Source organism: Aquarana catesbeiana, linkage group LG05 (assembly GCF_042186555.1).
Source record: "Aquarana catesbeiana isolate 2022-GZ linkage group LG05, ASM4218655v1, whole genome shotgun sequence".
Classification (NCBI taxonomy): Eukaryota; Metazoa; Chordata; class Amphibia; order Anura; family Ranidae; genus Aquarana; species Aquarana catesbeiana.
The window spans coordinates 456,405,733-456,426,931 of record NC_133328.1 but is presented as its reverse complement, the minus strand read 5'-3'; the positions used below and the strand labels follow the sequence as shown (position 1 = coordinate 456,426,931).

Sequence of the window (21,199 nt, the reverse complement as noted above, 5' to 3'; positions counted from 1 at the left end):
ACTAGTGCTCACTGAAAATGTAGGCAAATAAATGCTTCTCTTATGTTTATATTCATAAGTTTGTCAAGATAATGGCAGTTGTTAGATTGAGATAGTGATTAGCACATATCAAGTTAAGATCTCTATAATCAAATACATATCTATAGACATTAGATGTCAGAAGTTAATGCATGCATGATCCAGCCACTGAATAATCTTTCACATGAAAGATGATTGAACAAACATGCAGATTCATTTGAAGCACTCCACATTTATTCCTGCTGATAGCCTATTTCAGAGGAAACAATAAGAAACAATAAGAAAATCCAACCGGCCTTGTCAAATTTGCCCCAAGAAGCCTCACAAAAGCATTAAAGATTCCTATTCCCTGTTCCTAATGGCAAACATTCTCTTATGCCTATAAATAACTTAAGGGTTCATACACAAGAACCGACTTATGTTTTGAATCTCCCCTACATCAGGGGATGTGAAGAGCCCATCAAAAGAAAAAATGCTATAGCATAAAATACTCTAGGTGTTGCAGGTGCTTCACTTGCCCTAATGCAGAGTATAGAGATGCAAATGCTTTGTTAAATGTCATATCATTGGACTTTTTTATATGAGTACATGACATATACACAGAAATGATGCCCAATTTCAGCAAGCGTACATGGTCAAAAGGTGACATCAGGTGAATGTAGTGAATGCACATTAGTATTTTTCCTATTCACATGGAAAGCACTTCACTGCTGCTATCCTTAAACATGAGGTTAAATGCTAATACTGTCCCATAATTAGGGAATGATCATTCAATGCTCACCCCTTTCTCTGCCAAAATAATGTCAGAGCACTTGAGAAAAATGTTGGCGTATAAGTTACTCACATGAAAACTTCCATTAAGAGATATACAAATGTTGAGTACATGCTAACAGGCCAAACCATCTGTCACCTCAGGGGCGTACATACAGGGGTCGCAGGGGTCACCATTGCAGCCCGGCCCCATGCTCCAGAGGACTCGTGTGGCCCCCTTGTATGCCTGTATAGGAGGGTGATGGCATATTAAGGCATCAATCCCTCCATGCAGCCGCTAAATGCCCGCTGCTCCTCCTCTCCCTTCCGCAGACATTCAGCGGCAGCAGGAGGGAAATGGAGGACATCAGTTCCTTTGCATACTGCTCCCGCCACCTCCCTATCACTGTCCTGCTGCCCCAGGCTTCTGTGTGCTTCCCTGGCCCCCCTTACCCCTGTCAGGATGGAGAGCATGGAAGAAGCTGGTAATTGTGTCATTTAACGTCCTCTTCCTTGTCTTAATGAATAGAGTCAGTGATCGATACCGATCACTGACTCTGGATTTTTTTTAATTCATTCATAGCTGGGGCATAGTAAACTGTATTTGCTAGGCCTTAGTTTATAAATTAACAGGAAGCTCTGTACAGAGTTATTCCTGTTCATTCATTCTTTGCAGCTGAGGCTGCAGAGAAAGGGACTGATGAATCTGTCCTCAGTCCTTTTCTCTGTCACAAAAGTGAGTCTGTTTGGACCCCTGATATTTCACCAAAGCCCTAAAAAAATATGTGGTTGAGGGCCTGGGAAGCCCTTCATGGTTTCTTGCACCAGGGCCCTGAAGGTTTTAGTTACACCTTATCTTTGTCATTGTCACCTTATTCATTGTGGTTTGGTAAAATCCCAACCAATTCCAACTTTAGACTGGTCAGAACTCTTACATGACTATTGGACCAACAATAGTGTCAACTTCCCACTACCGAATTCTCCATTTCTGTAAGGTGAATTATTATGAGTCTAAAAGATGTCTGAGAAGCTCTTTGATGACTTATTCAGTTGACTTCTAATCAAAATTGATATTGTTCATTTGGGTGGATTTAGACTTTAATCAGCACTCTAATTTCATAACAATTGGGAGAAAAAACAAGAACATAATAATAAATAATAAAAAATAACAATAAATTGTAAATATTTATAAGTTAGGGTAAAAGCCTAAGATAATATATCAAAAGTGCAAACAAAGAAATGCAGACTGCAGAGTAAATGTCTAAGCATCAATTTAGTGCCTGTTAGTTAAGAAAGACCATTTACGCCTCCATGTTATTGTTAATATGTTATTAACCTTATATCCTTGAGCAGAACACTTCTTTATACTATACTTTGTATTTGTTTATCAAGCCTAAGGAAACATACACACAGCAAAATGAAAGATGACTAGCAATATGTGAAGGCAGCCGCACCATTATTTTCTACATAGAGAGGATGTGCTAAGCATGGACTTAAGCTTAACACCCAGATGACAGTCACCGTGATAACAATGAAGAGAAACCAATGATGAATGATTATTTTGCCCTCATTATTTATCATCCATTAGCAGAAATCAAACTAAGTGTATATTTTGTTCTATTCCTAAAAAAATCTTCTTTTGGTAAGTTTAAATTATTGTCTTGTACCTCCTTCAACTTATTTCACTGCAATCTCCTTTAGCATTAGTATAATAAATACTGTTTCCTAATATGTCTCATTTGTGCTTTCCTAAAATGTTCTGAATATTTATGAAATGGGCTGACATGCACCAATTAAAACAGGTTATATGAGTCAGCCTGTAGCTTGATAGCTTTCAGTAGGGCTTTCCAGCCTTTATAAAACATATTCAAATATGTATTTATAATTTCCCGGGATAGGACAATAACAACGCATAGTTAACTTGAAGATCATTTTCTCCTAGGAAACTGAACAAATCTAATCTATCTGTGATATAAAATCATGGCTACAAATTGTAGGATAGCATATACAAATGAATCACTATGGGATAGGCTTTGCCACACATAGTTATCCTGTGTATACAGCTCATGGATCGTGTATTAGGTTTCATGCTACCAGGATTTCTGGTAACTATAAAAATAAGTCCTGCTTACGGTAATAACTGTAGGGATTCTTGTACAAGCAACTGTAGTCTATACCAAACAGACCCATTACAAACACTAATATCTGCTCAGTCAGACCACAGAACTTATTTTAGAAAGTTGACTTGTTTATTAAGAATTAAGTAGTTTCTACATTTAAAATTTCCAGAGATGGTTTAAAATGAACTGTGACCACACAAAGAAATATTATATAGAAGTTAGAGCATAAAACCACTATTTATGATTTTGTAACTCCTTTAAATAGATGGTAAATTGGCCACTACAATCAAAACCAAATGTCTGTAATTGATTACTTGGGACATGGCATGACCAAAAAGCATTAATGCAATTAACATCATAGCATAGGCTAATATTCTTCTCTCTTTTTGGTAAAATGTAAATGTTTAATACAATAATGAGGGCAAAATGACAGCATTACATTGCAGAGGGGAGCTGTTCATTTGGGCAACATTAAATATTAGGTCTGGGGGTGGTCAGCTTCTGGATAGCAATGGGCACTATTATCAAGGCCAAACAGAACACTTTTCATAAGCAGGATCACAAAGTAACGGTTATAAGTTTTGGATCTAAAATGGATTTACAGACTTTTTCTTTAATAAACATTGGCCTGTATCAGTGGTGCCAAAATAACTAATGCCCAAATCACTGCTACCCAAAAGGACAGTACCCAAATATTACAAAGCCTATCCAAACCGTAATCTGAATGCTCAAATGATTCGTACTGATTGTGGAATTACTAAGGTTTTATACTCAGTCACGCTACATGTAAATGAAATATTAATAAGAGAAATATTCACCATGCCAGTGGATCTGTTGTAGAGCATGTATTTGAATAAGACCCTTATTAATAAACTTAGGAAGACAATTCTTACCAATGTAAAGCATAAATGTGACATATACCATTGTGACAGCTTATGCAAAAGAACAAACAAAGCATGCTAAATTGAAAATATCTACTATGTACAACACAGCAGAATCCTGTGGTATATGTCTAAATATACTTTACAGCATTCATACATTTAACCCCTTTGCCACTAAGGAACTAAAAACTGCTGATCAGCAGCAAGGAGGTTATAATATAAGCATGTTGGCCTATATTTTTGCTATGGCAGCATTATTGACCTAAGAGTTTAAGATACATTCAAGAGAATCAAGAGAAAATAATTTTAACTCAGGGTAATCAGGAAACATAGGCCAACATCATGTACAGTCTACAAATGAGATGGGTCTCAACAATATTGTCAATTTTGTATTTATGAGAAAGAAACGCTGGCATAGTTTGTTTGTTACTCCACAGATTTAGTTTGCAATTACATGCTAATTTGTCAAATCAAAATCGCACATGAAAAACTCGAGAGAAATTATGCAATGTTCTTTGGATTTAAATGACTGTGTTTTTTTATTTTTGCCTACATATCCCTATATAGGAAAAAAGTCCAAATAATTTTGAGAGGGAATTCAGATATTGGTAATGGAGTTTGCCTTAGATTGTAAAAGATTATCATAATAAACAGTATTTCATTTGGAATTTGTGAGTCTGTACTTAGAATTTTAAGTTTGTTCCCAGTTCTTGCTTCTTGACTGCTAGAGGAACCTTCTGGAACCCCATGGTAACAAGTAAAATCAGTCCTAATGGCATCCATTAAACCTTATACTGACATAAAGTTAATACATTTACTTAATTTGCCTTCAGTCTTAATTTACATTAATCCCTTGCAACTAACTTTATCAAGATATTCACAGTGGTTCTGGGTTGTAGAACCTCCATCCCATGTTCCCCTGGTAAGTTGATAAAGAACTCATTGGTGTATTTTTACAAGATTAGGTTGAGGGCCACCTGCTAGATGATAATATTGGCAGCCATAGGGATTTAGCTAATTAGCAACATTGTATACAGGGTAAAAGTCAGTCTCTCAAACTTTTGTACAGAAGAGCACAATTAATTTTATTTTGTCATGTTAAAGATTATACTAAATTAACAATCCATGGAGTAACAAAGTTAAAACCATGCAGAGAAAACAAACAGATGATTCTGGTCAAGGATATAAGGCGTGAATCTGTAAATTTTATAAATGATTGAGAAAACCTACTGGAAGCATGATCAACCCAAGGCCGCCACCACTGCTTTTTTTTGCCCTTGACTTTCTCTTTGTCTGCTTCTCCTAAAATGAAATATGTTCATTCATTAATTGGGAAAAACTCATTGTATTACACATCAAAGTACATTTACATACAGACAATTCAACCACATTTATTCAATTAATAGTGGTGCTCTGGTCTAAGTCTTTATAGCTTTGGTGATAAGCGCTGGGGAAAATAAGCAACCCTGTTTAGTCCCAAGACAATCCCCTCAAGTCCCATGTTCTATAATGAAAGGATCCATGGGTGAAACCAGCAGGTTTAAATGGACTTTAGGTAAAACAGTAAGCGAGTCGTGGATCAAGCAATACCCTTAAAATTTTGAAAATTGGTGCATGAAAGAGCAGTGTAAGCTTTCAGAAACCTACTCAATGCTGATTGCTAGTAATCAGGTAGGGGTTTTGTGGGGGATGTTGTATTAGGTTGGCAAATCTACAAATATTCTCAGTTGTGTTTTGTTTTTAAATAAACCTATTTGGCCTTCATTAATAATGGTGGGTTTCCCATTACTATCAAAGTAAGTATTCCGCAATATATAAATATGTGGAATTTATATACATTTTAAGTACTCAGATCACAAAGCTATTGTAATGAAGACAGCAGCTTTAGCACTAACAACAGGTGGCTGTGAAACTTTAAAAAAAAAATAAAAATATTTTTATGGCTAGCGCGAGCCATCGTAGCTGTATGTTGGCTCTTTAAGATGCTTTAGCAGGCGCGCGCCTCCAGAGGCGCATGCCCGCAGCGTATCCCCGGAGCCGACGCACGATGACCGCCAGGCACCCGCGATCGCTTGTGACAGAGCGAGAACCGGGATCTGTGTGTGTAAACACACAAATCCCGATTCTCTCAGGGGAGTAGAGACAGATTGTGTGCTCCTGCTAAGTAGAAACACCGATCGGTCTCCTCCTAGTCAGTCCCATCCCCCCACAGTTAGAACACACCTAGGGAACATAGTTAACCCCTTGATCGCCCCCTAGTGTTAACCCCTTCCCTGCCAATGACATTTATACAGTAATCAATGGTTATTTTTAGCTGATCGCTGTATAAATGTCACTGGTCCCAAAAAAGTGTCCGCCGCAATGTCGCAGTCATGATAAAAATCGCTGATCACCGCCATTTCTAGTAAAAAAATTAATAATAAAAATGCCATAAATCTATCCCCTATGTTGTAGACGCTATAACTTTTGCGCAAACCAATCAATATACGCTTATTGTGATTTTTTTTACCAACAATATGTAGAAGAATACATATCGGCCTAAACTGAGGAAAAAAAAAATTTTTTTAATTAAATTTATTTATATATTTTTTATAGCAAAAAGTATAAAATATTGTGTTTTTTTTTAAATTGTCGCTCTTTTTTTGTTTATAGCGCAAAAAATAAAAATCGCAGAGGTGATCAAATACCACCAAAAGAAAGCTCATTTGTGAGGGAAAAAAGGACATTAATTTTGTTTGGGTACAACGTCGCACGACCGCGCAGCTGTCAGCTAAAGCGACGCAATGGCCTGGTCAGGAAGGGGGTAAATTCTTCCGGGGCTGAAGTGGTTAACATTTAGCATATTTACCTTCATCATCATCATCTTCCTGCTTTTGGATTTCTTGACCTTCTCCCGATTCCTGAGCCAGACTTAGCATTCTTTCTTTACCTTTTTTATATTTTTCTTGTCTGGCTTTAATACGGTCCATCCTGGTAAAATGGAAAACTATTATGCTCAATCCCACTCCAAAAACAGAAAGTGTCAATTATGCAAACAAATACAACATGAATTTGCCCAGGAAGTATAGGAACATTAAGATTTATAAAGCATGTTTATTGGAATTTTTCTAAAGTCTGGGGGACAGTTTTGAAAGTCATAATCAGTCAAAATATAGTCATGTGGCCCACAGCATCTTATTATCAGACCTGCAATAATTGAGCTGACATCTTATTGCTTGCGAAGGGCAAGGCCTCTGCATCACTTATGTTACAGATGCATCACCTCCCATGGTTTGTAAAAGGACTAGATACAAATCTACATACTGCCTTTTTAGCTGGTCCATGGATTTTTTTTCCTCTTCAAGTCTTGCTTTGACAGCTTTGACAATTATTGCCTGAAAGAGTTCTGCACCTCTGAAAAAAAAAATACAAAAAAATAATTTGACTTTCTTCTAAAATAACACTTAACAGCACACATTGATCTGTGTTTTTTGTTTTTTTATTATTATAATTTTTTTTATCAATGCATTCAATTTTGAGTTCTATAGTTATTAATTTATTTATTTGCAAAACTGTACATTTTACCAAGGGAAGGAAAAGAAACAACTATTCTGAGAACTCCATACAGTGAGTAATTTGGGTGCTTCCCTTTTAACATTCATGTGTCATAAATTCTTACAAATGAGCAGGTTTTATTTATATAAATACCTTGATGCAAGTATTTGAGAAGCTTTGATGTCTGCCACAACATGTAGGAAGTAATAACTCATAAAAACTCTCCTTTGCAATAACAGAAAAGCAAAACAGATACTGTCCCAGATTATTCCAGCTTCACCACTTGGCAACTGACAATTTTTGTGGTCCGTAGCTAAAAATAGACAAAACATATATGTAACATTGTCCCATTATTTCACAAAAACTGACAAAACGTGCCTCTTTGTTGAATGGTAAAATAATACTTGGGCAAAAATGTGTCACCTTTTCCACTTGCTACAGACCAGCACTAAAACTAAAGGGATTATGTCACATTGCTACCAAATGCTATTGACACACCACTTAAAAAAGCTCATCCCACTAAGGCACCGTCCCAATGGGAGAAAGATGTAGGTCCACTCACGGGAGACCAATGGGAGGAAGTCCTGCAGTCGATTACTACTTGCTTTCTAAACGTGGCCCAAAAGGTTTCCCAACTATACATAGTACTCAGGGTGCATTACACCCCACTTAGATTGCATAAGATGGGCAGGCGGCCGGACTCCCTGTGTAGCAGATGCAGGCGACATCAGGGTGACCTCATCCACCTACTCTGGAGATGCCCAAAACTCCATAGGTACTAGAGCGAGGTGCTTGGGACGCTTAATCAAGTGTTCCGGACGACCGTCCCCTTAGATCCAATTCATTGCATATTAGGGGTGCTGGAGGACGCTGTCCCGGAGGAGATGACTAGAATAGTATTCTCTAGGGCATTGTTCCAGGCGCGCAAGCTCATCTTGATGGGCTGGAAATCGGTCTCCCCACCCTCGGAAATACCTTGGTTATGGAAAAATATATCTACCAACATACGGGCAGCCCTGGCAAATTAGAAAGAATTTGGGCACCATGGCTAGATACCCCTGGACTGAGTCCCAGGGAATTGGTGATGTCCAGATTGTTGCAATGCCCTGCGGGATGACCATAATGGGCTAATGATGGATAACACCAGATGTACGGTATATATCAGTTTGTTGTAAACTTTTTAGGTTTGAAGATAAGATAATTATGGTGGACACTGGGAGGACCGTACATTGTGCATGTTAATGTATTAAAATACACTGTCTGTGCATTGGAAATTGTTTGAACTTGTTTAACAAACACCTTTTTGATTAAAAAAAAAAATGTGTCACCTTGATAAATGTCAGAACCCAGCATTGTCATAATGTAGGAACATGGTACTATAAAAATGTGCCATTATGTCAGCAAACGACATTATGAGAACAGGCTACTATGGCAGAAAAAAAGAAGCGAGGCTGACTTGCTAAAGGATTTGAGAAAGTTAACTCAATAAATTGTGTGAATATTCATTTCAATTTCCCCACGCTGTGCAGATGAAATAAGTAAACCTTTATTTACTTTTAACATGATAATTCTCAAGAACATTCCATTTGAGAAAAATTTGTCCAAAAGCAAGCATCCTTTCCATTTTTACTCTTGACAGTAATTCCAGTGTAAAGCAAAAGTTTAATGAATGTAGTTATGTTTTACAGTACAAAAATAAAACTAAAATACTGGGGTCTAACCTCAAACATTACAGATTTTTAAGTTGTAAACTGTTACCTGGCACCTGAAATGGAATTAAATAATGCACCACATATGGACTTGGTTATTATAATTTTCTACACAGTTTTTGTATATAGATTTCCATGCACTAAAGGAACATTTATTATAATTAAATATAATATATAATTGCATACAATTCATTTAACTCAATTACTTACGGATGTTATAACCTTTCACAGTACATGCCAGACTGAATGCCTGAATTAACCAGCAACTTTTTTCGATCAGGGTGTGTATGTAACCACAGGCTCCTATCTGAAAAATATAATTAATTTTATAATAGAGGTTATACAAACCGGTGTACATATTTAAGTAATGAATTTACTTTATTTAGATGTAATTAAAGTAATTTTTACCTATGTACTCATGGGCCCAATCTGTTGTGTTTTGCTTTAGATATATTTACTATATAGAAAAAGCCTAGGCAAAATTTCAAGATAGATGTAGTATCGCACAAGAAAAATATATCTATTAAACAGCCAAAAAAGCCAAAACAGATATTTCAATTTTTAGCATAAAAAAATTAAAAAAAGCATTTTTGAGTTATTATTGCTAACTAAAAGTATTTTTTTGGAAGTTTTTATAGTCTCATGGTTTTATTTTAAAGTACATTTCTACAGCACAACAAGAACTTTTCCCAAATGATTGCTAAGGAAATAGGATAACCTACTTAAAATATAACTAAAGGCAAAACTTTTACTTTAGCTAACTGTGTGTAGTTAATGCTACCAAGGTCTATTACAGCACACACACAAAGGCCACATTATTCTGTAATGGAAATAGTTTGTTTAAACCAACTTGGCCTAAATGAACTATTTAAAGTGAAATTAAACCAGGAAATCTACTTTAAGAATTACCGTATTTATCGGCGTATAACACGCACTTTTTTCCCCTTAAAATCAGGGGAAAATCGCGGGTGCGTGTTATACGCCGATCCCCTGTGATCCTGACCTGTCAGAATTAAAAAATCACTGACCGCGATTTGAAAATGGCGCCGTCGGCGCCGAAATACACAGTGCCGGTCCTCGGCTCTTCTCGGCGGCTTTCGGTTTCACTCGAGCGCCGCCCGAACCTAGCCGAGTATACTCGGCTAGTTTCGGATAGCTCCGCTCACCGTCCGAGTGGAACCGAAAGTAAACGAGAGCCGCCGAGAAGAGCCGAGGACCGGCTCTGTGTATTTCGGTGCCGGCGGCGCCATTTTCAAATCGCGGTCGGCGATTTTGAAGCTCACAGGCTTCAGCAAGGCTGGACTGGGGCAAGGCTGGACTGGGGCAAGGCTGGACTGGACACTGGGGAAGGCTGCACTGACATGGCTGCACTGACATGGCTGCACTAGCAAGGCTGCACTGACATGGCTGCACTGACATGGCTGCACTGGCAAGGCTGCACTGACATGGCTGCACTGGCAAGGCTGCACTGACAGGGCTGCACTGACAAGGCTGCACTGGGCAAGGCTGGACTGGGGCAAGGCTGCACTGAGAAGGCTGCAATGATGGGCATTTAAATGTAAGTTTTTTTCCCTTCAACTTCCCTCCTAAAAGTTTTTTTTCCTTAAAATTCCCTCCTAAATTGAGGTGCGTGTTATACGCCAGTGCGTGTTATACGCCGATAAATACGGTAATTACTTCACATTACACGCAATTAGAAGTCAGGAATTATTGTTTTAAAGTTTTGGAAGTGCTTATTAACCACTTGACGCCCGCGCTATAGCCAAAAGACAGCTACAGAGCGGGGTTGAAATGGCGGGAGGGCGTACATAGACGTCCTCCCGTTTTCATGCGTGCAACAAGCTTTGTGATCGCTGAGTCCTTGAAGTGTGAAGAAAAGGAGAAAGACGTAAACTGGCTTCTGTTAGAGGGACATTGGTCCCCTTAGTGCCCACCAGTGCTGCTAATCAGGGCCCACCAGTGCCATCTATCAGTGCCCATCAGTACTGCTAATCAGTGCCCACCAGTGCCACCTATCAGTGCCCATCAGTGCTGCCAATCAGTGCCCATCAGTGCCTCATCATCAGTGTCACTCATCAGTGCTGCCAATCAGTGCCACCTACCAGTGAATATCAGTGCCCATCAGTGCCACCTACCAGTGCCTATCAGTGCCCCTCAGTGCCACCTATCAGTGCCCATCAGTGCCACCAATCAGTGTCCATCAGTACCGCCTATCAGTGCCACCTATCTGTGCTACCTCTCCGTGCCGCCTATCAGTGCCCATCAGTGTCACCCATCAGTGCAGCCTCATCAGTGCCTCCTGATCAGTGCCCACCAGTACTGCCTCATCAGTGCCCATCAGTGCCACCTATCAGTGCCCATCAGTACCACCTCATTGGGTTGACTGGGTTGATCATCTGCATAAAGCTTAAAGTGATTAAATCACACATGCAATTGAAATCTACAAATCGGGTGAGCCTCATTCTATAAGGGTGTGGACTGGCACTTGTATACTTTGAAGGATCTACGGTGTTCAAAATTTTCCACCTTTATGAACAGTTGCAATACTTTCACAATTGATTTTTTGATATCTGAATATATTTATGATGGACATTTTTTTGATTTTTTTATCATGGACACTTTTGAATAAGTTTTATTGTTCTTTGGGCTATTGTGATTGCGTAGATTGACACTACTGGTTTTCACCTTTTGTTTAATTATTTGTATTTAAAGTAGCAGCACGTTTATTTAGTTTAATAGCGCAGTGCTTATATGAGAATTTATACAATAACAGTGCATTTTTCTAGCACTGATCACTGTATTGGTGTCACTAGTCTCCAAAAAGTGTCACTTAGTGTTCGAATTGTCCACCGCAATGTCGCAGTCCCGCTAAAAATCACTGATTGCTGCTATTATTAGTAAAAATAAAAATGCCATAAATCTATCCCATAGTTTGTAGACATGATAATTTTAGCGCAAACCAATGAATATATGCTAATTGGGATTTTTTTTACCAAAAATATGTAGCAGAATACAAATTGATTAAGAAATTCAATTTTTTCACATATTTTTATTGGGTATGTTGTATAGAAGAAAAAAGAAAAAAAAAGAAAAAAAAACTGAAAATAATGAACGGGGTTGAAAATATAGCATGTGTTATGCTTTTGTGACCTGACCCGCAAGGATTTTGATATCATTTTCAAAATACAGCATAGTATAAAAAGAGAAGAAAATAGATGCTTACCGATAATATATTTTTCATTGTTATAACAAAGACATTGTATGCGATTAGCCAGTCCCAGTAGCGCAAAATGCTTCGTATGGGCTTAAGGAGTAAATCTCCTCCAAACAAGAGGAAGTAGAAACATGCCACTAAATAGCCCATGCAGAATATACTGATTCGGGTTGTTCCCGTAATGAATATAATGGTGAGAACAAACCAGAAGAGATAACTGAACATGATCACTTTGGTCATATCCAAATAGGATCTGTAAAGAAGGAACAAAGCAAAAAAACTGTTTTCATACCATGTATTATAATTCATAAATGTAGCTTTACTGGATCAAAGTAGTGCTTAGCAATACGTTCACACACCCTGGAATAGGGTACCATTATTTACAGCATATGATTATTGAAATCTATCTAGTTGTGAAAAGAGCATACTTTACTGTATCTACGAGTGTAGGTTCCCCAACTTTATTCTTTCCCACTTTCATTATCTACCTCCCTTCGTGAGCTGACATTACAGTGCCTCTGCTGCACTGAAATCCAAAGGCATCTCATCAGTCCTGCCCAGGTTACCTCTGAACTTCAGAACTCTTCCCATCTGTGTTACAGAGATGAGGAGAGGGGGGGTGTTCGACAGTTCCAATCAAGACCCAGCAGGCTAGTGTGACAACACTGCTCCTTCACACCTGTACAGAAAATGTTGCTGGGAGGATCACCAAATAAAAAAGCCTAAAAAATTAAAACTAACACCGCCACAACACCTAAGAACTGGTAAGCTAGAATCCTAGCCAGGGGTCTCAAACTGGCAGCCCTCCAGCTGTTGCAAAACTACAAGTCCCATGAGGCATTGCAAGGCTGACAGTTACAAGCATGACTCCCACAGTCAGAGGCATGATGGTACTTGTAGTTTCGCAACAGCTGGAGGGCCACCAGCTTGAGACCCCTAGTTTAGACACTCTTTAATCATCTTTTCACCCGACTTTATTGTCTTGGGGTTATCTATTGTAACTTCTCCTAATGCATAATTATTCAAGCGTTGAACATAAAAGCCTTTAATCATCTTTTCAACTGAATTTAATGTCTTGGGGTTATCTATTGTAACTTCTTCTAATGCATAATTATTCAAGCGTTGAACCTAAAAGCCACATGTTATTTATCATGTTTTTACGCCAGTTGAACAAACCTATGTTCAATTCTCAGCCAACTGGATTACCGTAAGTTTCTGTGCTGTGTTTCTGTTAGTTTAAGGAAGCATTTATCAGGATGTTAATAATGTTCTTGTGGGAACACTTAGGTGACAGCAGCAGCATTCATTCACTTTTACAGTAGTTTATTTTTAGTGTTAGTTTATTGATTAGCAGCGCACAACTACCTTTCTATTTAATTTTATTTATCAGGATGTGTAGCTAAAGATTTACAAATTCTGGTGATGTGCTTTACAACCTACAAATCATTTGTACCTAAACAAACTTGCTGCTCAGAATAGTTACTGTATCAGCATTCCCACTGGACTTGAAAATAGCAATTTTTATCTGTTGAATAACAAAACGGTATCTTTAACCGCTTGCCGACCGGCTCACGCCGATATACGTCGGCAGAAGGGCACATACAGGCATATTAACGTACCAGTATGTTGCCCTTTAAGAAGCGGTTTGCGGGCCGCCGCGAGCTCCATGAGTTTGAACGCGGGTCCCACCGACTCAATGTCCCCGGGGATACCCGCGATCATCTCATGGAGAGGAAGAACGGGGAAATGCTGATGTAAACAAGCATTTCCCCGTTCTGCCTAGTGACACTGACACTGATCACAGCTCCCTGTAATCGGGAGCGGTGATCAGTGTTGTGTCACACATAGCCCAGCCCCCCCACAGTTAAAATCACTCCCTAGGACACACTTAACCTCTTCACTGCCCCCTAGTAGTTAACCCCTTCACTGCCAGTCACATTTACACAGTAATCAATGCATTTTTAATCGCACTGATCTCTGTATAAATGTGAATGGTCCCAAAATAGCACCAAAAGTGTCCGATCTGTCCGCCATAATGTCGCAGTCACGATAAAAATTGCTGATTGCCGCCATTACTAGTAAAAAAAAAAATTATTAATAAAAATGCCATACAACTATCCCCTATTTTGTAGACGCTATATCTTTTGCGCAAACCAAATAAATAAACGCTTATTGCGATTTTTTTTTTTTACCAAAAATATGTAGAAGAATACTTATCGGCCTAAACTGAGGAAAAAAAATTTTTTTTATATATTTTTTGGGAACACTTGTTATAGCAAAAAGTAAAAAATAATGCGTTTTTTTCAAAATTGTCCTTATTTTTTTGTTTATAGTGCAAAAAATAAAAACTGCAGAGGTGATAAAATACCACCAAGAGAAAGCTCTATTTGTGAGGAAAAAAGGACTTCAATTTTGTTTGAGAGCCACGTTGAACGACCGCCCAATTGTCAGTTAAAGCGACGCAGTGCCGAATCGCAAAAAGTGCTCTGGTCTTTGGCCAGCCAAATGGTCTGGGGCTTAAGTCGTTAACGATAATTTTTGGTTGTCCCTTTTACTGTCTTTACTATTATTAACTTAAACTGTGCAAGCAAACTGCTCTACTGTACATAATTATACTTAAGCAAACCTTCAAACATGTACCAAGGCGATGTTTAGCTATAGGATAAAACTCCAACTTAAAATCTTACAAATCCAAATAACTTTGTGAATGTGTCACACAGAGAGCTGAATTTCACTGGCCATATGCCAACAAAGAACCAGGATGTAAATCATAGTACCTGCAGTGAAGGAAATCAGGAACAGGATTATGTTGGCTAAAGGATGCAGCATCAAGATTCATGCAGATTTCCACATTGTCCCCTGCCATAATTCGAACTGCTGCCTTATTTTCATCTTCAAACACTTGCCGCTGAAGAGATGCACAAAGTAACAGCATAAAATCATCTAGAAAACAAGAGAAAAGATTGTAACAAGCCAGATTAAGGATTGTGTTCATGAAAATTAAAATTTAAAATAAAACCCATAAGGAGCAAACACGCAGGCTGTCATTGCTTGCATTGCCTTCTAAAAATGCTAATCTTTCCTGCAAATAAATATGGATTCAGTGGTTTCAGTACAATTAGCACTAACAAAATACAAGTGCCCACATCAGTTCTGACTTTACTTGCTTTACTTTACTCAAATTACTGAAGCCATATTTGGTAATAATGGGTCTCTTACAGGGTACACCTCATTTTTATCATCTATTTCGAAGCAACCCCGCTACAGCATGAAAGCAGTATTAAATCCACATCCAAAAATAGCATATATTGCAGCTCACCAATCATTAGATGTGGTGGTTGCATTACTTTTCTTTTCTGTTCTCCCTTTATTTCACCTGCTGATCCATCTAGTTTGCATTCTGGATAATATAGTAAAGCAGACACCCTTGGACAGCAGCATTGTCAGTCTGGGAGGAGGGTAGGGTTAGACTAGCAGATTTAAATAGTCTTCAATAGACTTGACTAACATATTGAAGCTGAACTCCTGCTAACACTTTATAGGTGGTCACAGCAACGTTTTTTTTTTCCATTGGGGATGAAAGATTTACACAAATAAATAAAAGTCAACAATTGTAAGCACCCCTGTCAGTGTTAAATGGTTTGTCTCATCCCTCTAACTGCTACTTTGTCCGGGAAGCTTAGTTTGTTCACATAAGTTGAAAAATAACAGACTGATTGGTTGGATCACTAGGTTAAAATGAAGAAAAAAGACTAAAAAATGAAAACTAAGACAGCTACCACATCATAAAGGCATGGATTTCATTAGACCTCTGAAGGTATGTTGTGGTATCTGGCACCAAGCCATCAGTAGTGGTTCCTTTAAGTCCTGTAAGTTTTAAGGTGAGGCCTCCATGGATCAGACCTTTTTTCCAGCACATCCCACAGATGCTCAACTGGATTGAGATTTGGAGATTTTTGAGGCCAATTCAACACCCCAAACTTGTTGTGTGAAACTATTCCTCAAACCTTAAACCATTTTTGCAGTGTGGCAAGGCACATGATTCTGCTGAAAGAGGCCACTGCCTTCACAGGATAATACTTCCATGAAGGGGTGTACTTAGTCAGCAACAATGTTTAGGTAGGTGGTACATGTCAAAGTAACATCCAGATGAATAGCAGGACCCAAGGTTTCCCAGCAGAACATTGCCCAAAGCATCAGATTGCCTTTACCGGCTTGCCTTCTGTGAATACTGCATCCTGGTGCCATCTCTTCCCCAGGTAAGCAATGAACACGTATCCAGCCATCCCCATATCATGTAAAAGAAAATGTGATTCACCAGACCAGGCCACCTTCTTCCATTGCTCTGTGGTCCAGTTCTGGTACTCACATGCCCATTATAGGTGCTTTTGGTTGTGGGCACCCTGACCAATTTGCAGCTACACGGTCCTATATGCAACAAGCTGTGATGCACTGTGTGTTCTGACACCTTTCTATTGGAACCAGCATTAACTTTTTTCCATCAATTTGAGCTACAGTAGCTCTTCTACTAGATTAGACTACATGGGCCAGCCTTTTTCTCCATGTGCATCAATGAGCCTTGGTAACTTATGACCTTGTCGCCAGTTGACCGGGTTTCCTTCCTTGGTACACTTTTGGTAGGTCCTGACTACTGCAGACCAGGAACATCCCACAAGTTGCTCTGACCCAGTTGCCTAGCCATTACAATTAGGTCCTGATTAAAGTTGCTCAAATTCTTATGCTTGCCCACTTCTGCTTTCAACACATGAAGTTCTGGAACAACATGTTCACTTGCTGCCTGATATATCCCACCAACTTTTAGGTGCCATTGTAAGGAGATAATCAATATTGTTCACTTTACCTGTCAGTGATCATAATGTTTTGGTTGATTAATGTATACTGCTTAAAACAACTATATTAACTATAATTTTGTGTTGGTACTCATCCAAGTAGCTTCCTCAGTTCCCATGTTTCTTACACACACTGGAACCCTGGCAACTACTTGGATAAGTAGCAAAATGTCTTCAACATACAGAACATGTCCAGTTGAAACTGACAAACTACTACTAAATATTCACATAATTATATTAACTTTAACGGAACAAAAATTCTATTATTATTATTATTATTAGAAGTAGTAGTAGTAGTAGTAGTAGTAGTAGTAGTAGTAGTAGTAGTAATGTTTGCAGCTGCATGCTTCCCAAAAAAACCTGACTGGCTTTCTAATAGATTTATTAAATCATAACAGTGGTGACCCAAGGATGTTTTCCAAGCCATTCAGCAATTCATAATGATTAAATACAAAGAGATCTGCTTTCCATGGTATTCACATGGCCAGGGGGGTAAGGATATTGACTCATGAAACATTTGCTGTTTTGTTTCTTCAAACCACATTTCTTCGGACGTAGTAATCAAGTCCATGGCATTTCTTATGTCATGTTATCTTGCTTCACTGGATGAAGACAATTAAGCTATTTTTTCCAAGAAGCACCACAGACCAGATAATTAGACATAGCCTATCTATTGTGCCCTCATATGACATTACTTGAATGCTCACAAGATGTCATCACATTAGGTCAACATGAGGCCTTGCTTTGATTTTCAGAAGAGTCCTTGTAATGAAATATAGTGAGTATTATGTAATTTTTGTCAGCATATGAATTCTGAGCAATCGCGTCCTGGGAAATTATATTCTAATAATTCAGAAAATTAAAGTATAAAACTTTGCTGTATTAAAGCAAGATTTCAGGCTTACGTAAATATGTTTTGACTATTTTTTGAATATCATCAGTAAAGTTCAAATGTCATGTGTATATAGGCAATAAAATCATAAAAAAAACACAAAAACGATGCAAAGTCTCTTAATATCTTATTGCAGCAGCGCTATGTGTCAAAACCGCCAAGACACACATCAAAATTAAAAATTAAGATGACCCAGTAGAAGAGAAGATCAAGGGAAAGCTTGAGTAGCTGTGTTCTGTAGGAATAAGGAGCTTCTTCCACCCAAAACAATCACCTTGTGAGGGGGAATCAACCCCTATGGGAGTACACTCACCAGAAATTCAGCATATAAAAGCCTTTGTATGTTATTAATAGCAGCTTTCCACCTCCTCTGTACGGCCACCAGATGTCAGTATCACTCTCGGTTCATGCAGCATAACATATGGGAGGAATAAGATATCTCCTCAGGAGATTTACAGCCTATATGGGGGGGGGGTCTTCTGAATCGGGAGAGGCTGAACCCGACAGGATGGATGGATGGAGAAGCGAAAAAAATAAAATAAATAAAAATAAACTTTAAAAGGCGTCCGGAGCAAGGACGAAAAAAGAACCTTCTTCTTTGCATCGTTTTTGTGGTTTTTTATGATTTTATTGCCTATATACACATTTTTCCATAATTTAAGTAGCTGCTTTTTTGTACATTTATACTATATCACATATCGTTATTTGATCTGGTTCCTGGCGTGGAGTAGTGTGAGTTAGAGGCGGTATACTTTCACACTTTTTTGGTACAAAGTTCAAATGTCACTTTATTAATTCACAGGGTTAGAGAAAGGAGCCACAGAGTCCAGCTGATGACTGGGAACCTGACACTCCCAGGAGTGTTTTGGATGTGTAATATGTTTGTTTAATCAAGCACAGATCATAAAGACAGCAGAGATCGGCACCCTGCACAGCAGGAAAGCTAAGCAGTGACTCTTTTCTCTGCAGACTTGACTTTGATTCTGCAATTTGAACAATGGAACTTTAAAATAGGAGTTGGTTAGATATGGGTTCACCATGTTATACCAGGTTCTGCCAGGTTTATGATTGAGTGGCTATGATTAAGGCCCACATGGGGTTGAAACGCATAAGCATTGGGCCGGATATGTAATTTTTTTCCTGGGTGCCGTTTTGCTTTGCTGCAAGGAGAGCATTTGTAGTGCCGATAATAGATACCCTGCCAAGCCCATGGCCGCCATTACAAACACATGCCATGCTGTGTGTGCAATCCCAGGTGCTAGGATAGGACACCTGTCATTCCCTCACCTAGCCATAGCCTATTGGGGAAACACCCTTTATAGCAAAACAAATCGTCTTGTGTCTGAACTCTTCCTCTTTTCTATGGAATACTCAAATTCTTCCAACTGTACTATCCCAAAATCTTTAAAGTTGTGATTTTCACTATTTGGTAACCCTTTTGAGTCGGCGTCAGAGGAACAGGTGTTGTTCCCCACGGACCTGGCAGGCTATCTATTATCAGCACTACATACACCCACCTTGCAGTACTTTTTAGAGGATCTGAGGCCCTGATGAAGCGGGTTCTCCCATAAAACGCATTGGCTAATCAACTGGATCCCCAGGCCAATATAGATATCTATATGGATGCTCAATTCGTAAATATGTTTTTTTAAAACCAACCTGTTAATCTTTGTGATATTCAATAAAACTGGTATATTGTTATATATTTTCGTTGTTTGTGTCTATTACACCCCAGAACATACAATCAAAGTCCCATACTACTTTTTGATTTCCATTACTGTCCCTAATAGAAAGTGAGAAAGTGATTCCCCACATTTTGGGACATTTCATCTAACTTCCTATTGCGTCTCTGGGACAGGAAGTGAAGAGGATTTTCCCCAATGGTACATAAACAGCAACAATTTAACTTGAAGGAGGTTTTAACTCTTCCCTACTCTATCTAAAATGTAAAAAAAGGTTTTTGCTATCCAGTCACTTTAATTGGTTTGTATTTAACTTATAGTCCTTCGCAAAAGACCATCCTGTCCACAGGGTTAGAAAGCTATCTGCATGATTTTACTCTACCTTACATGTGGGACAGAATATTTTACATGTGGGACAGAATCCTTTTTTGAAGAGCTGCAGCTGTGATCCCGGAAGGGGAGCTTATTGATTCCTATTGGATTGGTGTCCAAGGCTTATGTTTCATGCCTATGAGGTGAGAGTTCTGGGAACACAGAGGTGTTGGTGACAGTTTTTGTTCCTCTGAGAACCACTAATAGACATTCTTTTACTGTCTTCACTATTTGGATTTGGAACGCTGGATAAACTACATCAATAGACTTTATCTACTATATTGAATTCATTTTTCATTCTTCATTTATGGTTCACTTATTATGGTGTGATATTGAAGGTTATGCACAAGATCACTGTACATTATATATATATATATATATATATATATATCTTTACATGTGTAGTTGTAAACACTTTTTAGGTTTTGCAGCATTTTCACCAATTTAATTTTATTTATTAAATTTTTCACGATTATTTAGTAGCGCAGAGGACTATTCATATATTTTATTACTCTAGAATGGACAGTGCTGCCCCCCTGTTAAAAGAAATGAACAATACTAGATCTACTGACAGGATCAAAAGATAAAAAGCAATGATACGGGGGGAATCATGAAAACAAAACATCTAAATAAATGCTAGTGTTATGCCCCGTACACACGATCGGATTTTCCGACGGAAAATGTGTGATAGGACCTTGTTGTCGGAAATTCCGACCGTGTGTAGGCTCCATCACACATTTTCCATCGGATTTTCCGACACACAAAGTTCGAGAGCAGGCTATAAAATTTTCTGACAACAAAATCCCTTGTCGGAAATTCCGATCGTGTGTAAAGAAATCCGACGGACAAAGTGCCACGCATGCTCGAATAAATAAAGCTGTTGGCCACTGCCCCGTTTATAGTCCCGACATACGTGTTTTACGTCACCGCGTTTAGAACGATCGGATTTTCCGACAACTTTGTGTGGCCGTGTGTATGCAAGACAAGTTTGAGCCAACATCCGTCGGAAAAAATCGTAGGATTTTGTTGTCGGAATGTCCGAACAAAGTCTGACCGTGTGTACGGGGCATTAGGCTGCAGAATATACCTGTGATACTCGAAAAATTAGAATATCGTGCAAAAGTTCATTTATTTCACTAATGCAACTTAAAAGGTGAAACTAATATATGAGATAGAC

At 38.5% G+C, this 21,199-nt stretch overlaps 1 protein-coding gene across 5 annotated transcripts in view; it reads right to left on the bottom strand.

Annotated features, from left to right (window-relative positions):
- PIEZO2 (piezo type mechanosensitive ion channel component 2) overlaps positions 1-21,199 on the bottom strand; it is a 465,998-nt gene that overhangs the window by 78,157 nt on the left and 366,642 nt on the right. For all 5 annotated transcript variants that reach the window (XM_073631329.1, XM_073631330.1, XM_073631332.1 and 2 more), the window contains 7 exons: positions 15,004-15,169; positions 12,236-12,479; positions 9,223-9,319; positions 7,457-7,616; positions 7,073-7,162; positions 6,618-6,739; positions 5,000-5,071 (listed from right to left, as the gene is read on the bottom strand). In XM_073631329.1, the coding sequence (XP_073487430.1) occupies positions 5,000-5,071; positions 6,618-6,739; positions 7,073-7,162; positions 7,457-7,616; positions 9,223-9,319; positions 12,236-12,479; positions 15,004-15,169 (951 nt within the window). The remainder of the gene's footprint in view (positions 1-4,999; positions 5,072-6,617; positions 6,740-7,072; positions 7,163-7,456; positions 7,617-9,222; positions 9,320-12,235; positions 12,480-15,003; positions 15,170-21,199) is intronic.